This window comes from Pelecanus crispus, chromosome 17, assembly GCF_030463565.1.
Source record: "Pelecanus crispus isolate bPelCri1 chromosome 17, bPelCri1.pri, whole genome shotgun sequence".
Taxonomy (NCBI): domain Eukaryota; kingdom Metazoa; phylum Chordata; class Aves; order Pelecaniformes; family Pelecanidae; genus Pelecanus; species Pelecanus crispus.
The window spans coordinates 7,664,287-7,690,388 of record NC_134659.1 but is presented as its reverse complement, the minus strand read 5'-3'; the positions used below and the strand labels follow the sequence as shown (position 1 = coordinate 7,690,388).

General features: G+C 68.3%; 1 protein-coding gene across 1 annotated transcript in view; it reads left to right on the top strand.

Annotated features, from left to right (window-relative positions):
• Positions 1–26,102, top strand: part of LOC142595116 (copine-5-like) — a 39,012-nt gene that overhangs the window by 6,000 nt on the left and 6,910 nt on the right. Inside the window, exons 2-16 of the mRNA XM_075722561.1 lie at positions 2,482–2,522; positions 6,223–6,269; positions 9,677–9,780; positions 11,921–11,960; positions 12,086–12,162; positions 13,962–14,021; positions 14,113–14,176; positions 14,488–14,591; positions 14,809–14,913; positions 16,451–16,492; positions 16,583–16,658; positions 22,197–22,250; positions 22,327–22,388; positions 25,650–25,696; positions 25,814–25,995. Coding sequence (XP_075578676.1) covers positions 2,482–2,522; positions 6,223–6,269; positions 9,677–9,780; positions 11,921–11,960; positions 12,086–12,162; positions 13,962–14,021; positions 14,113–14,176; positions 14,488–14,591; positions 14,809–14,913; positions 16,451–16,492; positions 16,583–16,658; positions 22,197–22,250; positions 22,327–22,388; positions 25,650–25,696; positions 25,814–25,995 — 1,105 coding nt within the window. The remainder of the gene's footprint in view (positions 1–2,481; positions 2,523–6,222; positions 6,270–9,676; positions 9,781–11,920; positions 11,961–12,085; positions 12,163–13,961; positions 14,022–14,112; positions 14,177–14,487; positions 14,592–14,808; positions 14,914–16,450; positions 16,493–16,582; positions 16,659–22,196; positions 22,251–22,326; positions 22,389–25,649; positions 25,697–25,813; positions 25,996–26,102) is intronic.

The following is a 26,102-nucleotide window of genomic DNA, read 5'->3' as shown; positions in this document are numbered from 1 at the left end:
CCCCCAGCTGCAGTGGGTGCCCCCCCCAGCTGTGCTGGGTGCCCTGTGCCCCCCCAGCTGCAGTGGGTGCCCCCCCCAGCCGTGCTGGGTGCCCTGTGCCCCCCCAGCTGCAGTGGGTGCCCCCCCCAGCTGTGCTGGGTGCCCTGTGCCCCCCCAGCTGCAGTGGGTGCCCCCCCCAGCTGTGCTGGGTGCCCTGTGCCCCCCCCAGCTGCAGTGGGTGCCCCCCCCAGCCGTGCTGGGTGCCCTGTGCCCCCCCCAACTGCAGCGGGTGCCCCCCCCCGGCCCTGCCACCCCCCCGGCCACGCTGCCTGCGGGCGCTCCGACCTATTTTCCTCCCACTCCGTCGGGGACCGGAGGAAGTCCCGGCGGTGGGACGCTGCTCAGCGCTGCAGCGGGGGGTGACGGGGCGCGGGGTCCCCCCCCCCGCCAGGGCCCTGCACCCCGACACAGCCATGCACCCCGACACATGGCCACACGCCCCAAAACATGGCTGGGCACACCTCGACACATGGCCCTGCACGCCAACACACGGCTGAGGACACCCCGACACACGGGGCCACGCGCCCCGACACACGGCCACGCGCCCAAACACATGGCCACGCACCCCGACACACGGCCACGCACCCCGACACACGGCTGGGCACACCCTGACACACAACATGGAGCACACTCGGCCGTGCATGCCCTGACACGCAGCCATGCTTGCTCCGACCCATGGCTGTGCACGCCAACGCATGGCATGGAGCACGCACGGCTGTGCACGCCCTGACACGGCTGTGCACGCCCTGACACACGGCACGGAGCACACAGAGCTGTATGCAGCCATACGCGCTGACACACGACGGTGCACACCCCGACCCATGGCTGTGCACGCCAACACATGGCATGGAGCACGCACGGCTGTGCGCACCCTGACACATGGCTGTGCGCACCGTGACACACGGCTGTGCATGCTGAATTGTGACACAGAGCGCATGGCCATGCCATGCACACACTGACACACGGCCATACACACCCGACACATGGCTGTGCACACCGACATGCGGCATGGGGCACACACGGCCATGCACACCCTGACACATGGCCATGGGCACCCTGACACACGGCTGTGCACACCCTGACACGTGGCACGGAGCACACAGAGCTGTATGTACCGTGCACACCGACACACGACTGCGCACGCCAACACATGGCATGGAGCATGCATGGCCATGGACACCCCGACACAGAGCCATGCACGCCCTGACACACGGCACAGAGCACACATGGCCATGCACACCCTGACACGCGGCCGTGCATGCCCCGACACGCGGCAGGGAGCACATATAGCCATGCACACACACCCTGACACATGGCCATGTGTGCCCTGACACGTGGCACGGAGCACACATGGCCATGCACCCACCCCCTGACACGCGGCCGTGCATGCCCCGACATGCGGCAGGGAGCACACGTGGCCATGCACACCCTGACACACGGCCATGCACACCCTGACATGCGGCTGTGCACGCCCCGACACGCAGCAGGGAGCACACGTGGCCATGCACACCCTGACACACGGCCGTGCACACCCTGACACATGGCCGTGCACGCCCCGACACGCTGCAGGGAGCACATATAGCCATGCACACACACCCTGACACATGGCCATGCACACCCTGACACATGGCCATGTGTGCCCTGACACGTGGCACGGAGCACACATGGCCATGCGCACACCCCATGACACGCAGCCGTGCACACCCCGACACGCGGCAGGGAGCACACGTGGCCATGCACACACACCCTGACACACGGCCATGCACACCCTGACACGCAGCCGTGCACGCCCCGACACGCAGCAGGGAGCACACGTGGCCATGCACACACTGACACACGGCCATGCACACCCTGACACGCGGCCGTGCACGCCCCGACACATGGCAGGGAGCACACGTGGCCATGCACACCCTGACACACGACACAGAGCACAGGTAGCCATGCACACCCTGACACACGGCCGTGCACGCCCTGACACGCAGCAGGGAGCACATGTGGCCATGCACACCCTGACACACGGCCATGCACACCCTGACACGTGGCCGTGCACACCCCTGACGCACGGCAGGGAGCACACGCAGCCGTGCACCGCCCCGACACACGGCAGGGAGCACACGTGGCCATGCACACCCTGACACGCGGCCGTGCACGCCCCGACACGCGGCAGGGAGCACACGTGGCCATGCACACCCTGACACGCGGCCGTGCACGCCCCGACACGCGGCAGGGAGCACACGTGGCCATGCACACCCTGACACGCGGCCGTGCACGCCCCGACACGCGGCAGGGAGCACACGTGGCCATGCACACCCTGACACGCGGCCGTGCACGCCCCGACATGCGGCAGGGAGCACACGTGGCCCTGTTCACACACCTGCACGCGTGGCCGGGGGTGCGTGGCCCCGCTCGCCTCGCACCCCAGCGCCCGTGGTGTCCCCGCAGGCAGCTCCTGGACAAGGACACCTTCTCCAAGTCGGACCCCCGTGAGTGGGGGCCGGGGGGCTTGGGGGGGCTCAGGGGGTCTGGGGGGAGCAGGGGGTGTCCGGGGGCGGCTCTGGGGCGGGTGTGGGGGGCTCAGGAGGTCTGGGGGGAGCAGGGGGGTGTCCGGGGGGGGGTCTGAGGCGGGTCTGGGGGGCTCAGGAGGTCTGGGGGGCTCAGGGGGTGTCCGGGGGGGGGTCTGGGGCGGGTGTGGGGGGCTCAGGAGGTCTGGGGGGAGCAGGGGGTGTCCGGGGGGGGGTCTGGGGCGGGTCTGGGGGGCTCAGGAGGTCTGGGGGGAGCAGGGGGTGTCTGGTGGGGGGGTCTGGGGGGCTCAGGAGGTCTGGGGGGAGCAGGGGGTGTCCGGGGGGGGTCTGGGGCGGGTGTGGGGGGCTCAGGAGGTCTGGGGGGCTCAGGGGGTGTCCGGGGGGGGGTCTGGGGCGGGTGTGGGGGGCTCAGGAGGTCTGGGGGGAGCAGGGGGTGTCCGGGGGGGGGTCTGAGGCGGGTCTGGGGGGCTCAGGAGGTCTGGGGGGCTCAGGGGGTGTCCGGGGGGGCTCTGGGGCGGGTGTGGGGGGGCTCAGGAGGTCTGGGGGGAGCAGGGGGTGTCCGGGGGGGGGTCTGAGGCGGGTCTGGGGGGCTCAGGAGGTCTGGGGGGCTCAGGGGGTGTCCGGGGGGGGGTCTGGGGCGGGTGTGGGGGGCTCAGGAGGTCTGGGGGGGAGCAGGGGGTGTCCGGGGGGGGGTCTGGGGCGGGTGTGGGGGGCTCAGGAGGTCTGGGGGGAGCAGGGGGTGTCTGGTGGGGGGGTGTGGGGGGCTCAGGAGGTCTGGGGGGAGCAGGGGGTGTCCGGAGGGGGGTCTGAGGCGGGTCTGGGGGGCTCAGGAGGTCTGGGGGGAGCAGGGGGTGTCCGGGGGGGGGCTCTGGGGCGGGTGTGGGGGGGCTCAGGAGGTCTGGGGGGAGCAGGGGGTGTCCGGGGGGGGGTCTGAGGCGGGTGTGGGGGGCTCAGAAGGTCTGGGGGGAGCAGGGGGTGTCCGGGGGGGGGGTCTGGGGCGGGTGTGGGGGGCTCAGGAGGTCTGGGGGGCTCAGGGGGTGTCCGGGGGGGGGGTCTGGGGCGGGTGTGGGGGGCTCAGGAGGTCTGGGGGGAGCAGGGGGTGTCCGGGGGGGGTCTGAGGCGGGTCTGGGGTGCTCAGGAGGTCTGGGGGGCTCAGGGGGTGTCCGGGGGGGGGTCTGGGGCGGGTGTGGGGGGCTCAGAAGGTCTGGGGGGAGCAGGGGGTGTCCGGGGGGGGTCTGAGGCGGGTGTGGGGGGCTCAGGAGGTCTGGGGGGCTCAGGGGGTGTCCGGGGGGGGGTCTGGGGCGGGTGTGGGGGGCTCAGAGGTCTGGGGGGAGCAGGGGGTGTCCGGGGGGGGGTCTGGGGCGGGTCTGGGGGGCTCAGGAGGTCTGGGGGGAGCAGGGGGTGTCTGGTGGGGGGGTCTGGGGGGCTCAGGAGGTCTGGGGGGAGCAGGGGGTGTCCGGAGGGGGGGTCTGGGGCGGGTGTGGGGGGCTCAGGAGGTCTGGGGGGAGCAGGGGGTGTCCGGGGGGGGTCTGAGGCGGGTGTGGGGGGCTCAGGAGGTCTGGGGGGAGCAGGGGGTGTCCGGGGGGGGGTCTGAGGCGGGTCTGGGGGGCTCAGGAGGTCTGGGGGGAGCAGGGGGTGTCCGGGGGGGGTCTGAGGCGGGTCTGGGGGGCTCAGGAGGTCTGGGGGGAGCAGGGGGTGTCCGGGGGGGGGTCTGGGGCGGGTGTGGGGGGCTCAGGAGGTCTGGGGGGAGCAGGGGGTGTCCGGGGGGGGTCTGAGGCGGGTCTGGGGGGCTCAGGAGGTCTGGGGGGAGCAGGGGGTGTCCGGGGGGGGGTCTGAGGCGGGTCTGGGGGCTCAGGAGGTCTGGGGGGCTCAGGGGGTGTCCGGGGGGGGTCTGAGGCGGGTGTGGGGGGCTCAGGAGGTCTGGGGGGAGCAGGGGGTGTCCGGGGGGGGTCTGAGGCGGGTGTGGGGGGCTCAGGAGGTCTGGGGGGAGCAGGGGGTGTCCGGGGGGGGGTCTGGGGCGGGTGTGGGGGGCTCAGGAGGTCTGGGGGGAGCAGGGGGTGTCCGGGGGGGGGTCTGGGGCGGGTGTGGGGGGCTCAGGAGGTCTGGGGGGAGCAGGGGGTGTCCGGGGGGGGGGTCTGGGGCGGGTGTGGGGGGCTCAGGAGGTCTGGGGGGCTCAGGGGGTGTCCGGGGGGGGTCTGAGGCGGGTCTGGGGGGCTCAGGAGGTCTGGGGGGAGCAGGGGGTGTCCGGGGGGGGGTCTGAGGCGGGTGTGGGGGGCTCAGGAGGTCTGGGGGGAGCAGGGGGTGTCCGGGGGGGGGTCTGGGGCGGGTGTGGGGGGCTCAGGAGGTCTGGGGGGAGCAGGGGGTGTCCGGGGGGGGGTCTGGGGCGGGTGTGGGGGGCTCAGGAGGTCTGGGGGGAGCAGGGGGTGTCCGGGGGGGGGTCTGAGGCGGGTGTGGGGGGCTCAGGAGGTCTGGGGGGAGCAGGGGGTGTCCGGGGGGGGGGTCTGGGGCGGGTGTGGGGGGCTCAGGAGGTCTGGGGGGAGCAGGGGGTGTCCGGGGGGGGGTCTGGGGCGGGTGTGGGGGGCTCAGGAGGTCTGGGGGAGCAGGGGGTGTCCGGGGGGGGGTCTGAGGCGGGTGTGGGGGGCTCAGGAGGTCTGGGGGACTCAGGGGGTCCAGGGAGTGTCCAGGGGGTGTCTGGGGGGTGTCTGGGGGGCTTAGGGGGTCTGGGGGGTGTCTGGGGGGATCAGGAGGTGTCTGGGGGGTTGTCTGGGGGGCTTAGGGGGTCTGGAGGGATCAGGGGGTGTCCGGGGGGTGTCTGGGGGGTTGTCTGGGGGGCTTAGGGGGTCCAGGAAGTGTCCGGGGGGTGTTTGGGGGGCTCAGGGGGTACAGGGGGTGCCTGGGGAGTGTCTGGGGGGTTCAGGGGGTATGGGGGGTGTCTGAGGGTATGGGGGGGTGTCCAGGGGGCTCAGAGTGTCTGGGGGGTTCAGGGGGTGCCTGGGGGTGTGTCTGGGGGGCTCAGGGGGTATGGGGGGTGTCTGGGGGTACAGGGGGTGTCTGGGGGGGCTCAGGGTGTCCGGGGGGTGTCCACGAGGTGTCTGGGGGGCTCAGGGTGTCTGGGGGGGTGTCCGGGGGTCTGGGGGGTGTCTGGGGGGCTCAGGGGGTGCCTGGGGGTGTGTCTGGGGGGCTCAGGGGGTATTGGGGGTGTCTGGGGGGCTCAGAGGGTCTGGGGGGGGGGTGTCTGGGGGGGGCTCAGGGTGTATGGGGGGTGCCTGGGGAGTGTCTGGGGGGTTCAGGGGGTATGGGGGGTGTCTGAGGGTATGGGGGGTGTCCAGGGGGCTCAGAGGGTCTGGAGGGGTGTCTGGGGGGCTCAGGGGGTGCCTGGGGGTGTGTCTGGGGGGCTCAGGGGGTATGGGGGGTGTCTGGGGGTATGGGGGGTGTCTGAGGGGGCTCAGGGTGTCCGGGGGGTGTCCACGAGGTGTCTGGGGGGCTCAAGGGGTATGGGGGGTGTCTGGGGGGCTCAGGGGGTGTCTGGGGGGGGGGCTCAGGGTGTCTGGGGGGTGTCCGGGGGTCTGGGGGGTGTCCAGGAGGTGTCTGGGGGGCTCAGGGGGTCCAGGGGGCTCGGGGGGTTCCGGGTCCCCCAACCCGCTGCCGCCCCTGCCCGCAGTCTGCGTGCTCTACACCCAGCGCCCCGGCAGCCGGCAGTGGCGGGAGGTGAGTGCCCGGACGGACGGATGGACGGACAGGCGGCATGGCGAGGGGGGCGGTGGCCAATCAGCCAATCAGCGTGTTGGGGTGCCAGCCAGCCGGCCAATCAGCATGTCGGGGTGATGGCCGATCAGCATGCGGGCTTGCCAAGCAGGTGGCCAATCAGCATGTTGGGGTGCTGGCCAGGTGGCCAACCAACATGTCAGATGTTGGCCAACCAGCATGTCGGGGGTGCTGGCCAATCAGCATGTTAGGGTGCTGGCCAGCCGGCCAATCAGCATGTCAGATGTTGGCCTATCATCCTGTTGGGGGTGCCGGCCCATTGGCCAATCAGCAGGTCAAGGTGATGGCCAGGTGGCCAACCAACATGTCAGATGTTGGCCAACCAGCATATCGGGGGTGCTGGCCAATCAGCATGTTGGGGTGCCAGCCCGTTGGCCAATCAGCAGGTCAAGGTGATGGCCGGGTAGCCAACCAGCATGTCAGATGTTGGCCAACCAGCATGTTGGGGTGCTGGCCCAGTGACCAATCAGCATGTCCAAGTCTGGCCAACTGCATGTTGAGGTACTGACCAATGAGCATGTTGGGGTGCTGGCCAACTGGCCAATCAGCATGTTGGGGGTGCTGGCCCGTTGGCCAATCAGCAGGTCAAGGTGATGGCCAGGTGGCCAACCAACATGTCAGATGTTGGCCAACCAGCATGTTGGGGTGCTGGCCCGATGACCAATCAGCATGTCTGCTTCTGGCCAACTGCATGTTGGGGTGCTGACCAATGAGCATGTTGGGGTGCTGGCCAGCCGGCCAATCAGCAAGTTAGATGTTGGCCTATCGTCATGTTGGGGTGCCAGCCGGTTGGCCAATCAGCAGGTCAAGGTGATGGCCAGGTGGCCAACCAGCATGTTGGGGTGCTGGCCAACTGCATGTTGAGGTACTGACCAATGAGCATGTTGGGGTGCTGGCCAACTGGCCAATCCGCATGTTGGGGTGCTGGCCAGCCGGCCAATCAGCATGTTGGGGAGCTGGGGAGCGTGTTGGGGGGCCGGGCAGGCAGCCAATCAGCGGTTGGCGTGCAGCCAGCTGGCCAATCCGCGCTCTGCTGGCTGTCCCCAGGGAGGGGGACACTTGGGGACACCCCTCGGGGTGCCCCGGCCCCCCCCGCTGCCTCCCGCCCCCCCGCCCCCCGCCGGGCGCCCTGTAATTACCGGCTGCTTAATTGAGGGGCTCGGGCCTTAATGAGCAGGCGGGGGCGGGCGGGGCGCGGTGCCAGCCCCACGCCGAGGACAAAGGGGCACCTGGTCCCGCCGTGCCTGGCCCGCGCGTCCCCTCCCGCCCCCGCGGCACCGCGTGTCCCCCGCTGTCCCCCTGCTGTCCCCGTCCCTCCCTCCGTCCCCCCGCTGGTCGTCTTCCTCCGCCCCGCCATCCCGTCCCCAGGTCCCCATCCCCATGTCCCCGTGTCCCCAATGTCCCCATGTCCCTGTGTCCCCATCCCCGTGTCCCCGTGTCCCCATGTCCCCATGTTCCCATGTCCCTGTGTCCCCGTACCCACGTCCCCGTGTCCCCATACCTATGTCCCCATGTCCCTGTGTCCCCATACCCATGTCCCCGTGTCCCCGTGTCCCCATGTCCCCAATGTCCCCGTGTCCCCATCCCCGTGTCCCCATGTTCCCATGTCCCTGTGTCCCCATACCCATGTCCCCATGTCCCCATGTCCCTGTGTCCCCATGTCCCCGTGTCCCCGTATCCCTATGTCCCCATACCCACGTCCCCGTGTCCCCATGTCCCCATGCCTATGTCCCCATGTCCCTGTGTCCCCATACACATGTCCCCATATCCCCATGTCCCCATGTTCCCATGTCCCCATGTCCCTGTGTCCCCATGTCCCTGTGTCCCCATACACATGTCCCTGTGTCCCCATGTCCCCATGTCCCCATGTCCCCATACCTATGTCCCCATGTCCCCATGTTCCCATGTCCCCATGTCCCTGTGTCCCCATACCCATGTCCCTGCGTCCACATGTCCCTGCATCCCCATGTTCCCATGTCCCCATGTCCCTGTGTCCCCATGTCCCTGCGTCCCCATGTTCCCATGTCCCCATGTCCCTGTGTCCCTGTGTCCCTGCATCCCCATGTTCCCATGTCCCCATGTCCCTGTGTCCCCATGTCCCTGCGTCCCCATGTTCCCATGTCCCCATGTCCCTGTGTCCCTGTGTCCCTGCATCCCCATGTCCCTGCGTCCCCATGTCCCTGTGTCCCCATGTCCCTGTGTCCCCATGTTCCCATGTCCCTGCGTCCCCATGTCCCTGCATCCCCATGTTCCCATGTCCCCATGTCCCTGCGTCCCCATGTCCCTGTGTCCCCATGTCCCCATGTCCTCATGTCCCTGTGTCCCCATGTCCCCATGTTCCCATGTCCCTGTGTCCCCATCCCCATGTCCCCGTGTCCCCATACCTATGTCCCCATGTCCCTGTGTCCCCATACCCACGTCCCCGTGTCCCCATACCTATGTCCCCATGTCCCTGTGTCCCCATACACATGTCCCCATGTCCCCATGTCCCCATGTCCCCATACCTATGTCCCCATGTCCCCATGTTCCCATGTCCCCATGTCCCTGTGTCCCCATACCCATGTCCCTGCGTCCACATGTCCCTGCATCCCCATGTTCCCATGTCCCCATGTCCCTGCGTCCCCATGTTCCCGTGTCCCCATGTCCCTGTGTCCCTATGTCCCTGCGTCCCCATGTTCCCCTGTCCCCATGTCCCTGTGTCCCCATGTCCCTGCGTCCCCATGTTCCCATGTCCCCATGTCCCTGCGTCCCCATGTTCCCGTGTCTCCATGTCCCTGCGTCCCCATGTCCCCATGTCCCTGCGTCCCCATGTCCCTGCATCGCCATGTCCCCATGTCCCCATGTCCCCATGTCCCTGCGTCCCCATGTTCCCGTGTCCCCATGTCCCTGTGTCCCCGTGTCCCCATGTCCTCATGTCCCCGTGTCCCCATGTCCCCATGTCCCCATGTCCCTGTGTCCCCCATACCCATGTCCCTGCATCCCCATGTTCCCATGTCCCCATGTCCCTGTGTCCCCATGTTCCCATGTCCCTGCGTCCCCATGTCCCTGCGTCCCCATGTTCCCGTGTCCCCATGTCCCTGCATCCCCATGTTCCCATGTCCCCATGTCCCTGCGTCCCCATGTTCCCGTGTCCCCATGTCCCCGTGTCCCCATGTCCCCATGTCCTCATGTCCCCATGTCCCCATGTCCCCATGTCCCTGTGTCCCCATCCCCATGTCCCCGTGTCCCCATACCTATGTCCCCATGTCCCTGTGTCCCCATACACATGTCCCTGTGTCCCCATACACATGTCCCCGTGTCCCCATCCCCATGTCCCCATCCCCATACCCTCATGGCCCCGTGTCCCCCAGTTCGGCCGCACCGAGGTGATCGACAACTCCCTGAACCCCGACTTTCTGCGCAAGTTCGTCCTCGACTACTTCTTCGAGGAGAAGCAGAACCTCCGCTTCGACCTGTGAGTGTCCCCGCTGTCCCCCCACTGTCACCCCCCCCCCGCCACCGCGGCCCCCGGTGCCCCGGCACAGCCCCCCGCTGCCGGGCTGCGAGCGCTGGCTCAGCCGGTGCCGGGGGATGCCAGGCGGGTGCTGGCATCTGTCCCTGTCCCTGTCCCAGGCGTGTCCTTGTCACTATCCAGTCCCTGTCCCCCTCCCTGTCCCTGTCCATGTCCCCATCCCACCTCCACGCTGTCCCTGTCCCCATCCCCGTCCCTGTCCCATCTCCATCCCATCACATCCCTGTCCCCATCCCACCTCCATCCTATCCCTGTCCCCATCCCTGTCCCCATCCCATCACATCACATCCCTGTCCCCATCCCACCTCCATCCTATCCCTGTCCCCATCCCTGTCCCCATCCCATCACATCATATCTCTGTCCCCATCCCACCTCCATCCTAATCCCTGTCCCCATCCCATCTCCAGCCCATCACATCTGTGTCCCCATACCTGTCCCTGTCCCATCCCTGTCCGCATCCCCATCCTTGTCCCCATCCCACCCCCATCCTATCCATGTCCCTGTCCCCATCCCCATCCCACCCCCATCCTATCCATGTCCCTGTCCCCATCCCCATACCACCCCCATCCTACCCATGTCCCCATCCCTGTCCCCATACCCCACCCATCCCTATTTGTGTCCCATCCCTGTCCCGTCCCATCCCCTCCCTGTCCCCATCCCATCCCACCCCCATCCTATCCGTGTCCCCATCCCGGTCCCCATACCTCACCCATCCCTATTTGTGTCCCATCCCTGTCCCGTCCCATCCCCTCCCTGTCCCCATCCCATCCCCATCCTATCCGTGTCCCCATCCTATCCCTGTCCCCATCCCATCCCATCCCCATCCTATCCGTGTCCCCATCCCCTCCCTGTCCCCATCCCATCCCATCCCCATCCTATCCGTGTCCCCATCCTATCCCTGTCCCCATCCCATCCCACCCCCATCCTATCCGTGTCCCCATCCCCTCCCTGTCCCCATCCCATCCCATCCCCATCCTATCTGTGTCCCCATCCCTGTCCGGTCCCATCCCATCCCATCCCCATCCTATCCGTGTCCCCATCCTATCCCTGTCCCCATCCCATCCCATCCCCATCCTATCCGTGTCCCCATCCCCATCCCCATCCCCATCCCTATTTGTGTCCCATCCCTGTCCCGTCCCATCCCCTCCCTGTCCCCACCCCATCCCATCCCCATCCTATCCGTGTCCCCATCCTATCCCTGTCCCCATCCCATCCCATCCCCATCCTATCCGTGTCCCCATCCCCATCCCCATCCCCATCCCTATTTGTGTCCCATCCCTGTCCCGTCCCATCCCCTCCCTGTCCCCACCCCATCCCATCCCCATCCTATCCGTGTCCCCATCCCCTCCCTGTCCCCATCCCATCCCATCCCCATCCTATCCGTGTCCCCATCCCCTCCCTGTCCCCATCCCATCCCACCCCCATCCTATCCGTGTCCCCATCCCCTCCCTGTCCCCATCCCATCCCATCCCCATCCTATCCGTGTCCCCATCCTATCCGTGTCCCCATCCTATCCGTGTCCCCATCCCATCCCATCCCCATCCTATCCGTGTCCCCATCCCCATCCCCATCCCCATCCCTATTTGTGTCCCATCCCTGTCCCGTCCCATCCCCTCCCTGTCCCCATCCCATCCCATCCCCATCCTATCCGTGTCCCCATCCCCTCCCTGTCCCCATCCCATCCCATCCCCATCCTATCCGTGTCCCCATCCTATCCGTGTCCCCATCCCCATCCCTGTCCCCATCCCTATTTGTGTCCCATCCCTGTCCCGTCCCATCCCCTCCCTGTCCCCACCCCATCCCATCCCCATCCTATCCGTGTCCCCATCCCCATCCCTGTCCCCATCCCATCCCATCCCCATCCTATCCGTGTCCCCATCCCCTCCCTGTCCCCATCCCATCCCATCCCATCCCCATCCTATCCGTGTCCCCATCCCCATCCCCGTCCCCATCCCTATTTGTGTCCCATCCCTGTCCCGTCCCATCCCCTCCCTGTCCCCACCCCATCCCATCCCACCCCCAAGGCCACCCCATCCGCACTCCCGTCCCCGCGGCCCCGGCCATCGGTCCCCTCTGTCCCCAGGTACGACGTGGACTCCAAAAGCCCCGACCTCTCCAAGCACGTAAGCGCGGGGCCGGCACCGCTCCCCCACCTCCGGCCCCGACACCGCGGGGCTGGGGACGGGGACGGGGACGGGGCCGGGGACGGGGACGGGGACAGCCCCCGGTGACGCCGCGGTCCGGGCAGGATTTCCTGGGCCAGGCCTTCTGCACCCTGGGCGAGATCGTGGGCTCGGCCGGCAGCCGCCTGGAGAAGCCCCTGACGTGAGCCCCCCCGTGCCTCGGGTCCCCCCGGGGGCCTGCGCTGGGCCGGCTGCCACGTGTCCCTGTGTCCCCATGTCCCTGTGTCCACGTGTCCCCATGTCCCGGTGTCCACATGTCCCTGTGTCCCCATGTCCCCGTGTCCCCATGTCCCTGTGTCCCCATGTCCCCATGTCCACATGTCCCCATGTCCCGGTGTCCACATGTCCCTGTGTCCCCATGTCCCCATGTCCCCATGTCCCCATGTCCCAGTGTCCCCATGTCCCCATGTCCACACGTCCCTGTGTCCCCATGTCCCAGTGTCCCCATGTCCCGGTGTCCACATGTCCACATGTCCCCATGTCCCTGTGTCCCCATGTCCCCATGTCCACATGTCCCCATGTCCCAGTGTCCCCATGTCCCGGTGTCCACATGTCCACATGTCCCCATGTCCCTGTGTCCCCATGTCCCCATGTCCACATGTCCCCATGTCCCTGTGTCCCCATGTCCCTGTGTCCACACGTCCCTGTGTCCCCATGTCCCCATGTCCCGGTGTCCACATGTCCCTGTGTCCCCATGTCCCCATGTCCACATGTCCCCATGTCCCCGTGTCCCCATGTCCCGGTGTCCACATGTCCCTGTGTTCCCATGTCCCCATGTCCCTATGTCCCCATGTCCACATATCCCCATGTCCCAGTGTCCCCATGTCCCGGTGTCCCCATGTCCCTGTGTCCCCATGTCTCCATGTCCCCATGTCCCCATATCCTCATATCCCCGTGTCCCCCTGTCCTTGTGTCCACATGTCCCTGTGTCCCCATGTCCCTGTGTCTGATGTCCCCGTGTCCCCATGTCCCCATGTCCCTGTGTCCCCATACCCATATCCTCATGTCCCCATGTCCCCATGTCCCCATGTCCCCGTGTCCCCATGTCCCCCTGTCCTCGTGTCCACATGTCCCTGTGTCCCCATGTCCCTGTGTCCCCATACCCATATCCTCATGTCCCCATGTCCTCATGTCCTCATGTCCTCATGTCCCGATGTCCCCGTGTCCCCGTGTCCCCATGTCCCCATGTCCCCATGTCCCCGTATCCCCGTGTCCGATGTCCCCATATCCTCATGTCCCCATGTATCCATGTCCCCATGTCCCCGTGTCCCCATGTCCCCATGTCCACATGTCCCCATGTCCCTGTGTCCCCATGTCCCCATGTCCCCGTGTCCCCATGTCCCTGTGTCCCCATGTCCCCGTGTCCACATGTCCCCATGTCCACATGTCCCCATGTCCCTATGTCCCCATGTCCCCGTGTCCCCATGTCCCCATGTCCCCATATCCCCATATCCCCGTGTCCCCCTGTCCTCGTGTCCACATGTCCCTGTGTCCCCATGTCCCCGTGTCTGATGTCCCCGTGTCCCCATATCCCCATATCCTCATGTCCCCATGTCCTCATGTCCTCATGTCCCGATGTCCCGATGTCCCCATGTCCCTGTGTCCCCGTGTCCCTGTGTCCCCATGTCCCCATGTCCCCGTATCCCCGTGTCCGATGTCCCCATATCCTCATGTCCCCATGTATCCATGTCCCCATGTCCTGGTGTCCCCATGTCCCCCCCCCCCACCCCCGGCGCTGGCAGGGTGCCCGGCTCCTTATCCGGGTGTCCGGGATGGTGACCAGATCCCGGTGCCGACAGCCCCGGCTCCGGGCTGCCCCGGCTCCCCCGCGTCCCTGACCCAGCCCCTGCCTCAGTTTCCCCATGGGGGGGGTCTGGCTTTGGCGGGGGGGCGGGGGGGGGGGTTGTCCCCTCCGTCACCCTTCGCTGTGTGTCCCACCAGGATGGGGACGGTCACCGCGCACGCCCGGGGCAGGAGACCCGCTCCGGCCGTCTCCAACGGGTGAGTTTGGGGGTGCCCAGGCCTTGGGGGGGGGGACAGGGACACCCCCAGGTCACCATGTGTGTCCCCCCCCCCCGGCTCCTCCCGGCAGCGGCATCCCCGGGAAGAAGTGCGGCACCATCATCCTCCTCGCCGAAGAGCTGGGCAACTGCCGGGTGAGCCGCGCTCCGGGGTGGGGGGGGCACAGATTGGGGACCCCCCCCCAGTGCCGTGGCGGGGGCTGAGCCGCCCCCTCCGCCTGCACCCCCTGGGCCTTCCTCGCTCGGCGGTGAGGAAGATGAGGGTCAGGGCTGACGCCCCCATGGCGCGTCCCGTGGGTGCTGGCTCCCCCCTCCCCGAGCAGCGCCCACCCAGGATCCCGCACCCCCGATGTCCCCGGGTGGGGGGGGTGGGGGGGTGGGCGACCCCCCCCCCCCCCGCCCCGTCCCCGGGTGGGTGACCCCCCCCCCCCCCATCCCCGCCGCAGGACGTGGCCACGCTGCAGTTCTGCGCCAACAAGCTGGACAAGAAGGATTTCTTCGGCAAATCCGACCCTTTCCTGGTCTTCTACCGCAGCAACGAGGACGGGACGTGAGCGACACCCCCCAAAAAACCGCACTCACCCCCCCCCCCCGATCACAGCGCGGGGGCACAGCCCCGGCCGTGGGGCACCCCGGGGACCTGCGGTGGCCCCACGGCGCCGGGCTGGCGGCGGTGCCAAAAATCACCGCGGGGTGACACGGGGGAGGGGGGGGGGGGTGTTGTCAGCAGGGGGTGACCCCCGTGTCCCCCCCTCCTTGCCCCCCAGCTTCACCATCTGCCACAAGACGGAGGTGGCGAGGAACACGCTGAACCCCGTCTGGCAGGCCTTCACCCTCCCGGTGCGCGCCCTCTGCAACGGCGACTACGACCGGTGAGCGCCGGCTGCGCCGCCGCGGGCGAAGGGCGGCCGCTCTGCGCCCTCTGACCCGCAGGCGCTGTGGTGCCTGGGCCGGTAGCCAAACCCCTGGTAGCCCAACCCCTGGTAGCCCAACCCCTGGTAGCCAAACCCCCGGTAGCCAAACCCATGGTAGCCCAACCCCTGGTAGCCCAACCCCTGGTAGCCCAACCCGTGGTAGCCAAATCCTTGGTAGCCCAACCCATGGTAGCCAAACCCGTGGTATCCCAACCCGTGGTAGCCAAATCCTTGGTAGCCCAACCCCTGGTAGCCAAACCTTTGGTAGTCTAACCCCTGGTAGCCCAACCCTTGGTAGCCAAACCCTTGGTAGCCCAATGCCTAGTAGCCAAACCCCTGGTAGCCAAACCCTTGGTAGCCAAACCCTTGGTAGCCCAAACCCCTGGTATCCCAACCCGTGGTAGCCAAACCCGTGGTAGCCAAACCCCTGGTAGCCCAACCCCCTGGTATCCCAACCCGTGGTAGCCCAACCCCTGGTAGCCAAACCCCCGGTAGCCCAACCTTTGGTAGCCAAACCCCTGGTAGCCAAACCCGTGGTAGCCAAACCCCTGGTAGCCAAACCCTTGGTATCCCAACCCGTGGTAGCCAAACCCCTGGTAGCCAAACCCCCGGTAGCCAAACCCGTGGTAGCCAAACCCCTGGTAGCCAAACCCTTGGTAGCCCAAACCCTGGTAGCCAAACCCCTGGTAGCCAAACCCTTGGTAGCCAAACCCCTCGTAGCCCAACCCCCTGGTATCCCAACCCTTGGTAGCCCAACCCCTGGTAGCCAAACCCCTGGTAGCCCAACCCCCTGGTATCCCAACCCGTGGTAGCCCAACCCCTGGTAGCCAAACCCCCGGTAGCCCAACCCTTGGTAGCCAAACCCCTGGTAGCCAAACCCCTGGTAGCCAAACCCTTGGTAGCCAAACCCTTGGTAGCCCAAACCCTTGGTAGCCCAACCCCTGGTAGCCAAACCCCTGGTAGCCAAACCCCTGGTAGCCAAACCCTTGGTAGCCAAACCCCTGGTAGCCCAACCCCCTGGTATCCCAACCTGTGGTAGCCCAACCCCTGGTAGCCCAACCCCTGGTAGCTCAACCCTTGGTAGCCCAACCCGTGGTAGCTCAACCCTTGGTAGCCCAACCCGTGGTAGCCCAACCCCCGGCACCCCATGCCCCGTGCCTCTCCACCCGCCGGCGCCATGGGCTCCGTCGCCATGGCAGAGCCATGCCGGGGGGTGCCTGTGCCCCCCCAGACCCGAGCCACGGCCTGCGTGTCCCGGCAAACGCGGCGCCGCGCCGCCGGCTTGGCCCCGTGTCGGACGTTGCTGTGGCAACGGCGGATAAAAATATCCCACCGAAAAAACCTGAGGAGGAGGAGGAGGAGGAGGAAGGAGGGAAATGCCCACGGAGGCGTCGAAACAAACCCACGGGGAGCGGGCGCCGGCAGCGGCCCCGGGGTGGGGGCGCGGGGTTTTGGGGTGCCGGGAGGTGGCTCTGACCCCCCCCCCGCCTTGCAGAGGCATCAAGGTGGAGGTGTACGACTGGGACCGCGACGGCAGGTGAGCTGGGGGGCGACCCCGGGGACCCCCGCCCCGGCCCCGCCCCCCGTGTGACGGTGACACCGACACCCCCCACCCCACCCCCCGCAGCCACGACTTCATCGGGGAGTTCACCACCAGCTACCGGGAGCTGGCGCGGGGACAGAGCCACTTCAACGTCTACGAGGTGAGGCCGAAGAGCGGCGACGGGGGGGAGCCCAGCTGCACCCATGGGTGCTACAGACCCCAGGGCGCCCCTGCTGCACCCATGGGTGTCGTGGTCCCCATGCTGCACCCATGGGTGTTACGGTCCCCATGCTGCACCCATGGGTGCTACAGACCCCAGGGCGCCCCTGCTGCACCCATGGGTGTCGTGGTTCCCGTGCTGCACCCATGGGTGTTGCAGTCCTTTGGGTGCCCGTGCTGCACCCCTGGGTGTTACGGGCCCCATGCTGCACCCATGGGTGTTGCAGACCCCAGGGTGCCCGTGCTGCACCCATGGGTGTCATGGTCCCCATGCTGCACCCCTGGGTGTTACGGTCCCCATGCTGCACCCATGGGTGCTACAGACCCCAGGGTGCCCCTGCTGCACCCCTGGGTGTCGTGGTCCCCGTGCTGCACCCATGGGTGTTACGGTCCCCATGCTGCACCCATGGGTGCTACAGACCCCAGGGTGCCCCTGCTGCACCCCTGGGTGTCGTGGTTCCCGTGCTGCACCCCTGGGTGTTACGGTCCCCATGCTGCACCCATGGGTGCTACAGACCCCAGGGTGCCCCTGCTGCACCCATGGGTGTCGTGGTTCCCGTGCTGCACCCATGGGTGTTACGGTCCCCATGCTGCACCCCTGGGTGTCGTGGTCCCCATGCTGCACCCCTGGGTGTTACGGTCCCCATGCTGCACCCATGGGTGTTGCAGTCCTTTGGGTGCCCCTGCTGCACCCCTGGGTGTCGTGGTTCCCGTGCTGCACCCCTGGGTGTTACGGTCCCCATGCTGCACCCATGGGTGCTACAGACCCCAGGGTGCCCCTGCTGCACCCATGGGTGTCGTGGTTCCCGTGCTGCACCCATGGGTGTTACGGTCCCCATGCTGCACCCATGGGTGCTACAGACCCCAGGGTGCCCCTGCTGCACCCCTGGGTGTCGTGGTTCCCGTGCTGCACCCCTGGGTGTTACGGTCCCCATGCTGCACCCATGGGTGCTACAGACCCCAGGGTGCCCCTGCTGCACCCATGGGTGTCGTGGTTCCCGTGCTGCACCCATGGGTGTTACGGTCCCCATGCTGCACCCCTGGGTGTCGTGGTCCCCATGCTGCACCCCTGGGTGTTACGGTCCCCATGCTGCACCCATGGGTGTTGCAGTCCTTTGGGTGCCCCTGCTGCACCCCTGGGTGTCGTGGTTCCCGTGCTGCACCCCTGGGTGTTACGGTCCCCATGCTGCACCCATGGGTGCTACAGACCCCAGGGTGCCCCTGCTGCACCCATGGGTGTCGTGGTTCCCGTGCTGCACCCATGGGTGTTACGGTCCCCATGCTGCACCCCTGGGTGTCGTGGTCCCCATGCTGCACCCATGGGTGTTACGGTCCCCATGCTGCACCCATGGGTGTTGCAGTCCTTTGGGTGCCCCTGCTGCACCCCTGGGTGTCGTGGTTCCCGTGCTGCACCCCTGGGTGTTGCAGTCCCTTGGGTGCCCCTGCTGCACCCCTGGGTGTCGTGGTCCCCATGCTGCACCCATGGGTGCTACAGACCCCAGGGTGCCCATGCTGCACCCATGGGTGTCATGGTGGCCATGCTGCGCCCCTGGGTGCTACGTACCCCAGGGTGCCCCAGCTGCACCCATGGGTGTTGCAGTCCCTTGGGTGCCCGTGCTGCACCCCTGGGTGTCGTGGTCCCTGTGCAGCATCCCTGGGTTTCACAGTCCCCAGGGTCTCTGTGCTGCACCCATGGGTGCTACATACCCCAGGATGCCCGTGCTGCACCCATGGGTGTTACAGTCCCTTGGGTGCCCCTGCTGCACCCCTGGGTGTTACGGTCCCCATGCTGCACCCATGGGTGCTACAGACCCCAGGGTGCCCCTGCTGCACCCATGGGTGTCGTGGTCCCCATGCTGCACCCATGGGTGCTACAGACCCCAGGGCGCCCCTGCTGCACCCCTGGGTGTCATGGTCCCCATGCTGCACCCCTGGGTGTTTCGGTCCCCATGCTGCACCCATGGGTGCTACAGACCCCAGGGTGCCCCTGCTGCACCCATGGGTGTCGTGGTCCCCATGCTGCACCCCTGGGTGTTACGGTCCCCATGCTGCACCCATGGGTGTTACAGACCCCAGGGTGCCCCTGCTGCACCCCTGGGTGTCGGGGTCCCCATGCTGCACCCATGGGTGTTACGGTCCCCATGCTGCACCCATGGGTGCTACAGACCCCAGGGCGCCCCTGCTGCACCCATGGGTGTCGTGGTCCCCATGCTGCACCCATGGGTGTTACGGTCCCCATGCTGCACCCATGGGTGTTGCAGTCCTTTGGGTGCCCCTGCTGCACCCCTGGGTGTCGTGGTTCTCGTGCTGCACCCCTGGGTGTTGCAGTCCTTTGGGTGCCCCTGCTGCACCCCTGGGTGTTACGGGCCCCATGCTGCACCCATGGGTGTTGCAGACCCCAGGGTGCCCGTGCTGCACCCATGGGTGTCATGGTCCCCATGCTGCACCCATGGGTGTTACGGTCCCCATGCTGCACCCATGGGTGCTGCAGACCCCAGGGTGCCCCTGCTGCACCCATGGGTGTCGTGGTCCCCATGCTGCACCCCTGGGTGTTACGGTCCCCATGCTGCACCCATGGGTGTTGCAGACCCCAGGGTGCCCGTGCTGCACCCATGGGTGTCATGGTCCCCATGCTGCACCCATGGGTGTTACGGTCCCCATGCTGCACCCATGGGTGCTGCAGACCCCAGGGTGCCCCTGCTGCACCCCTGGGTGTCGTGGTCCCCATGCTGCACCCCTGGGTGTTACGGTCCCCATGCTGCACCCATGGGTGCTACAGACCCCAGGGTGCCCCTGCTGCACCCCTGGGTGTCGTGGTCCCCATGCTGCACCCATGGGTGTTACGGTCCCCATGCTGCACCCATGGGTGCTACAGACCCCAGGGTGCCCCTGCTGCACCCATAGCTGTTACGGTCCCCATGCTGCACCCATGGGTGTTACAGTCCCTTGGGTGCCCCTGCTGCACCCCTGGGTGTTACGGTCCCCATGCTGCACCCATGGGTGCTACAGACCCCAGGGTGCCCCTGCTGCACCCCTGGGTGTCGTGGTTCCTGTGCTGCACCCATGGGTGCTACAGCCCCCAGGGTGCCCCTGCTGCACCCCTGGGTGTTACGGTCCCCATGCTGCACCCCTGGGTGCTGCAGACCCCAGGGTGCCCCTGCTGCACCCATAGCTGTTACGGTCCCCATACTGCCCCCCTGGGCGTTACAGTCCCTAGGGTGCCCCTGCTGCACCCATGGGTGTCATGGTGGCCATGCTGCGCCCCTGGGTGCTACGTACCCCAGGGTGCCCCAGCTGCACCCATGGGTGTTGCAGTCCCTGTGCAGCATCCCTGGGTGTTGTGGTCCCCAGGGTCTCTGTGCTGCACCCATGGGTGCTACATACCCCAGGATGCCCGTGCTGCACCCATGGGTGTTACAGTCCCTTGGGTGCCCCTGCTGCACCCCTGGCTGTTACGGTCCCCATGCTGCACCCATGGGTGCTACAGACCCCAGGGTGCCCCTGCTGCACCCCTGGGTGTCGTGGTCCCCATGCTGCACCCATGGGTGTTACGGTCCCCATGCTGCACCCATGGGTGCTACAGACCCCAGGGTGCCCCTGCTGCACCAATGGGTGTCGTGGTCCCCATGCTGCACCCCTGGGTGTTACGGTCCCCATGCTGCACCCATGGGTGCTACAGACCCCAGGGTGCCCCTGCTGCACCCCTGGGTGTCGTGGTCCCCGTGCTGCACCCATGGGTGTTACGGTCCCCATGCTGCACCCATGGGTGCTACAGCCCCCAGGGTGCCCCTGCTGCACCCCTGGGTGTTACGGTCCCCATGCTGCACCCCTGGGTGCTGCAGACCCCAGGGTGCCCCTGCTGCACCCATAGCTGTTACGGTCCCCATACTGCCCCCCTGGGCGTTACAGTCCCTAGGGTGCCCCTGCTGCACCCCTGGGTGTCGTGGTCCCTGTGCTGCGCCCCTGGGTGGTACATACCCCAGGGTGCCCATGCTGCACCCATGGGTGTCATGGTGGCCATGCTGCGCCCCTGGGTGCTACGTACCCCAGGGTGCCCCAGCTGCACCCATGGGTGTTGCAGTCCCTTGGGTGTCCGTGCTGCACCCCTGGGTGTCGTGGTCCCTGTGCAGCATCCCTGGGTGTCGTGGTCCCCAGGGTCTCTGTGCTGCACCCATGGGTGCTACATACCCCAGGATGCCCGTGCTGCACCCATGGGTGTTACAGTCCCTTGGGTGCCCCTGCTGCACCCCTGGGTGTTACGGTCCCCATGCTGCACCCATGGGTGCTACAGACCCCAGGGTGCCCCTGCTGCACCCATGGGTGTCGTGGTCCCCATGCTGCACCCATGGGTGCTACAGACCCCAGGGTGCCCCTGCTGCACCCCTGGGTGTCGTGGTCCCCGTGCTGCACCCATGGGTGTTACGGTCCCCATGCTGCACCCATGGGTGCTACAGACCCCAGGGTGCCCCTGCTGCACCCATGGGTGTCGTGGTCCCCATGCTGCACCCCTGGGTGTTACGGTCCCCATGCTGCACCCATGGGTGCTACAGACCCCAGGGCGCCCCTGCTGCACCCCTGGGTGTCGTGGTCCCCATGCTGCACCCCTGGGTGTTACGGTCCCCATGCTGCACCCATGGGTGCTACAGACCCCAGGGCGCCCCTGCTGCACCCATGGGTGTCGTGGTCCCCATGCTGCACCCCTGGGTGTTACGGTCCCCATGCTGCACCCATGGGTGCTACAGACCCCAGGGTGCCCCTGCTGCACCCATGGGTGTCGTGGTCCCCATGCTGCACCCCTGGGTATTACGGTCCCCATGCTGCACCCATGGGTGCTACAGACCCCAGGGCGCCCCTGCTGCACCCATGGGTGTCGTGGTCCCCATGCTGCACCCATGGGTGTTACAGACCCCAGGGCGCCGCTGCTGCACCCATGGGTGTCGTGGTCCCCATGCTGCACCCCTGGGTGTTACGGTCCCCATGCTGCACCCCTGGGTGTTGCAGTCCTTTGGGTGCCCCTGCTGCACCCCTGGGTGTTACGGTCCCCATGCTGCACCCCTGGGTGTTACGGTCCCCATGCTGCACCCATGGGTGTTACAGTCCCTTGGGTGCCTGTGCTGCACCCCTGGGTGTCGTGGTCCCTGTGCAGCATCCCTGGGTTTCTCATTCCCCAGGGTCTCTGTGCTGCACCCATGGGTGTTACGGTCCCTTGGGTGCTTGTGCTGCACCTCTGGGCACTACAAACCCCTGGGTGCCGCTGCTGCACCCATGGGCGTCGTGTTCCCAGTGCTGCACCCCTGGCTGTCCCGATGCCCAGGGTCCCCGTGCTGCACCCCTGGGTGCTACAGCCCCCAGAGTGCCCGGGCTGCACCCCTGGGTGCCACAGCCCCCTGGCGCTGCACCCCGGGGCGTCCCGGTCCCGCTCTGCACCCCGGGGTGCTGCGGCTCCCCTGGGCAGCAGCTCCCCTCCGTGCCCCCCCAGGTGGTGAACCCCAGGAAGAAGATGAAGAAGAAGAAGTACCTGAACTCGGGGACGGTGAGGCCGGGGGGCCGGGGGGCGGCGGGGGTGGGGGGTGGGTGCTGGGCCCCGCTCAGCCCCCCGGCCCTGGCAGGTGACGCTGCTGTCCTTCGCCGTGGAGTCCGACCACACCTTCCTGGACTACATCAGGGGCGGGTGAGCGAGGCGGGGCGGGGGGCGCGTGCCTCAGTTTCCCCATTTGGCAGCTGGACCGGAGCCGCCGGGGTCCCGGGCGGGGGGTCGCCAGCACCCACAGCCGCTCCCTTGGGTGCGGGGTTGGGTGCAACCTCGGCGCCGGCGGGTGCAACCTCAGCGCAGGGAGATTTGGGGGTGCTCTGAATTGGGGCGGGGGGCGCAGGCACCCAGTCCTTGGGGAAAGCCGGCGTGGGGGTCGGGGTGCTCTGAGCCATCCGGGGTGCAACGGCCGGCGGGGTGCACGGGTGCTGTGAGGGGTGTGGGTGCAATAACAGGCTGGGGAGCCCCGAAATGGCAGGGTGCCCCGACCAGCCGGGGATTGGGGTGCCCCGGGACAGGGTGCAGGGACTGGCGGGGGTCGGGGTGCTCTGAGCCATCCGGGGTGCAACAGCCAGCGGGGTGCACGGGTGCTGTGAGGGGTGTGGGTGCAATAACAGGCTGGGGAGCCCCGAAATGGCAGGGTGCCCCGACCAGCCGGGGATTGGGGTGCCCCGGGACAGGGTGCAAGGACCGGTGGGGGTCGGGGTGCTCTGAGCCATCCGGGGTGCAACGGCCGGCGGGGTGCACGGGTGCTGCGAGCTGTGCGGGTGCAATAAGGGGCTGGGGAGCCCCGAAATGGCAGGGTGCCCCAACCAGCCGGGGATTGGGGTGCCCCGGGACAGGGTGCAGGGACTGGCGGGGGTCGGGGTGCTCTGAGCCATCCGGGGTGCAACAGCTGGTGGGGTGCACGGGTGCTGCGAGGGGTGTGGGTGCAATAAGGGGCTGGGGAGCCCCGAAATGGCAGGGTGCCCCGACCAGCCGGGGATTGGGGTGCCCCGGGACAGGGTGCAAGGACCGGTGGGGGTCGGGGTGCTCTGAGCCATCCGGGGTGCAACAGCCGGCGGGGTGCACGGGTGCTGCGAGGGGTGTGGGTGCAATAAGGGGCTGGGGAGCCCCGAAATGGCAGGGTGCCCTGACCAGCCGGGGCTTGGGGTGCCCCGGGACAGGGTGCAAGGACCGGTGGGGGTCGGGGTGCTCTGAGCCATCCGGGGTGCAACGGCCGGCGGGGTGCACGGGTGCTGTGAGGGGTGTGGGTGCAATAACAGGCTGGGGAGCCCCGAAATGGCAGGGTGCCCCGACCAGCCGGGGATTGGGGTGCCCCAGGACAGGGTGCAAGGACCGGTGGGGGTCGGGGTGCTCTGAGCCATCCGGGGTGCAACAGCCGGCGGGGTGCACGGGTGCTGCGAGGGGTGCGGGTGCAATAAGGGGCTGGGGAGCCCCGAAATGGCAGGGTGCCCCAACCAGCCGGGGATTGGGGTGCCCCGGGACAGGGTGCAGGGACTGGCGGGGGTCGGGGTGCTCTGAGCCATCCGGGGTGCAACAGCTGGTGGGGTGCACGGGTGCTGCGAGGGGTGTGGGTGCAATAAGGGGCTGGGGAGCCCCGAAATGGCAGGGTGCCCCGACCAGCCGGGGATTGGGGTGCCCCGGGACAGGGTGCAAGGACCGGTGGGGGTCGGGGTGCTCTGAGCCATCCGGGGTGCAACAGCCGGCGGGGTGCACGGGTGCTGCGAGGGGTGTGGGTGCAATAAGGGGCTGGGGAGCCCCGAAATGGCAGGGTGCCCTGACCAGCCGGGGCTTGGGGTGCCCCGGGACAGGGTGCAAGGACCGGTGGGGGTCGGGGTGCTCTGAGCCATCCGGGGTGCAACGGCCGGCGGGGTGCACGGGTGCTGTGAGGGGTGTGGGTGCAATAACAGGCTGGGGAGCCCCGAAATGGCAGGGTGCCCCGACCAGCCGGGGATTGGGGTGCCCCAGGACAGGGTGCAAGGACCGGTGGGGGTCGGGGTGCTCTGAGCCATCCGGGGTGCAACAGCCGGCGGGGTGCACGGGTGCTGCGAGGGGTGCGGGTGCAATAAGGGGCTGGGGAGCCCCGAAATGGCAGGGTGCCCCAACCAGCCGGGGATTGGGGTGCCCCGGGACAGGGTGCAGGGACTGGCGGGGGTCGGGGTGCTCTGAGCCATCCGGGGTGCAACAGCTGGTGGGGTGCACGGGTGCTGCGAGGGGTGTGGGTGCAATAAGGGGCTGGGGAGCCCCGAAATGGCAGGGTGCCCCGACCAGCCGGGGATTGGGGTGCCCCGGGACAGGGTGCAAGGACCGGTGGGGGTCGGGGTGCTCTGAGCCATCCGGGGTGCAACGGCCGGCGGGGTGCACGGGTGCTGCGAGGGGTGTGGGTGCAATAAGGGGCTGGGGAGCCCCGAAATGGCAGGGTGCCCCGACCAGCCAGGGATTGGGGTGCCCCCGGGACAGGGTGCAAGGACCGGTGGGGGTCGGGGTGCTCTGAGCCATCCGGGGTGCAACGGCCGGCGGGGTGCACGGGTGCTGCGAGCTGTGCGGGTGCAATAAGGGGCTGGGGAGCCCCGAAATGGCAGGGTGCCCCAACCAGCCGGGGATTGGGGTGCCCCGGGACAGGGTGCAGGGACTGGCGGGGGTCGGGGTGCTCTGAGCCATCCGGGGTGCAACAGCTGGTGGGGTGCACGGGTGCTGCGAGGGGTGTGGGTGCAATAAGGGGCTGGGGAGCCCCGAAATGGCAGGGTGCCCCGACCAGCCGGGGATTGGGGTGCCCCGGGACAGGGTGCAAGGACCGGTGGGGGTCGGGGTGCTCTGAGCCATCCGGGGTGCAACGGCCGGCGGGGTGCACGGGTGCTGCGAGGGGTGCGGGTGCAATAAGGGGCTGGGGAGCCCCGAAATGGCAGGGTGCCCCGACCAGCCAGGGATTGGGGTGCCCCAGGACAGGGTGCAAGGACCGGTGGGGGTCGGGGTGCTCTGAGCCATCCGGGGTGCAACGGCCGGCGGGGTGCACGGGTGCTGCGAGGGGTGCGGGTGCAATAAGGGGCTGGGGAGCCCCGAAATGGCAGGGTGCCCCGACCAGCTGGGGCTTGGGGTGCCCCGGGACAGGGTGCAAGGACCGGTGGGGGTCGGGGTGCTCTGAGCCATCCGGGGTGCAACGGCCGGCGGGGTGCACGGGTGCTGCGAGGGGTGCGGGTGCAATAAGGGGCTGGGGAGCCCCAAAATGGCAGGGTGCCCTGACCAGCTGGGGATTGGGGTGCCCCAGGACAGGGTGCAAGGACCGGTGGGGGTCGGGGTGCTCTGAGCCATCCGGGGTGCAACGCACCCATGGGGCGCATCCTGCACCCCCCCCAGGACCCTAACGCCGCTTTCACCCCCCCCCCTCGCCCCCCGCCCCAGGACCCAAATCAACTTCACGGTGGCCATCGACTTCACCGCATCCAACGGTGAGCGCCGGCCCGCGTCGTGCCCGTCCCCACCCCGGCGTTAGTTAACGAGGAGGGGGCTCGACGGCTGCCGGGGCGGGGGGGGCTGCGGCCCCGCTGAGCCCACCGCCCGCGCAGGGAACCCCTCGCAGTCGACGTCGCTGCACTACCTGAGCCCCTACCAGCTCAACGCCTACGCCATGGCCCTCAAGGCCGTGGGCGAGATCATCCAGGACTACGACAGCGACAAGATGTTCCCCGCCCTCGGCTTCGGCGCCAAGATCCCGCCGGATGGCCGCGTGTCCCACGAGTTCCCGCTGGTGAGGGTCTGGCCCCGAGGCTTTGGCGGCGGGGTGGGCGGGGGGCGGGGGGGTGCGATGGGGCCGGGGGACGTGGCGGCAGCGTCCTCGGCGTTGCCCGTCCTGCA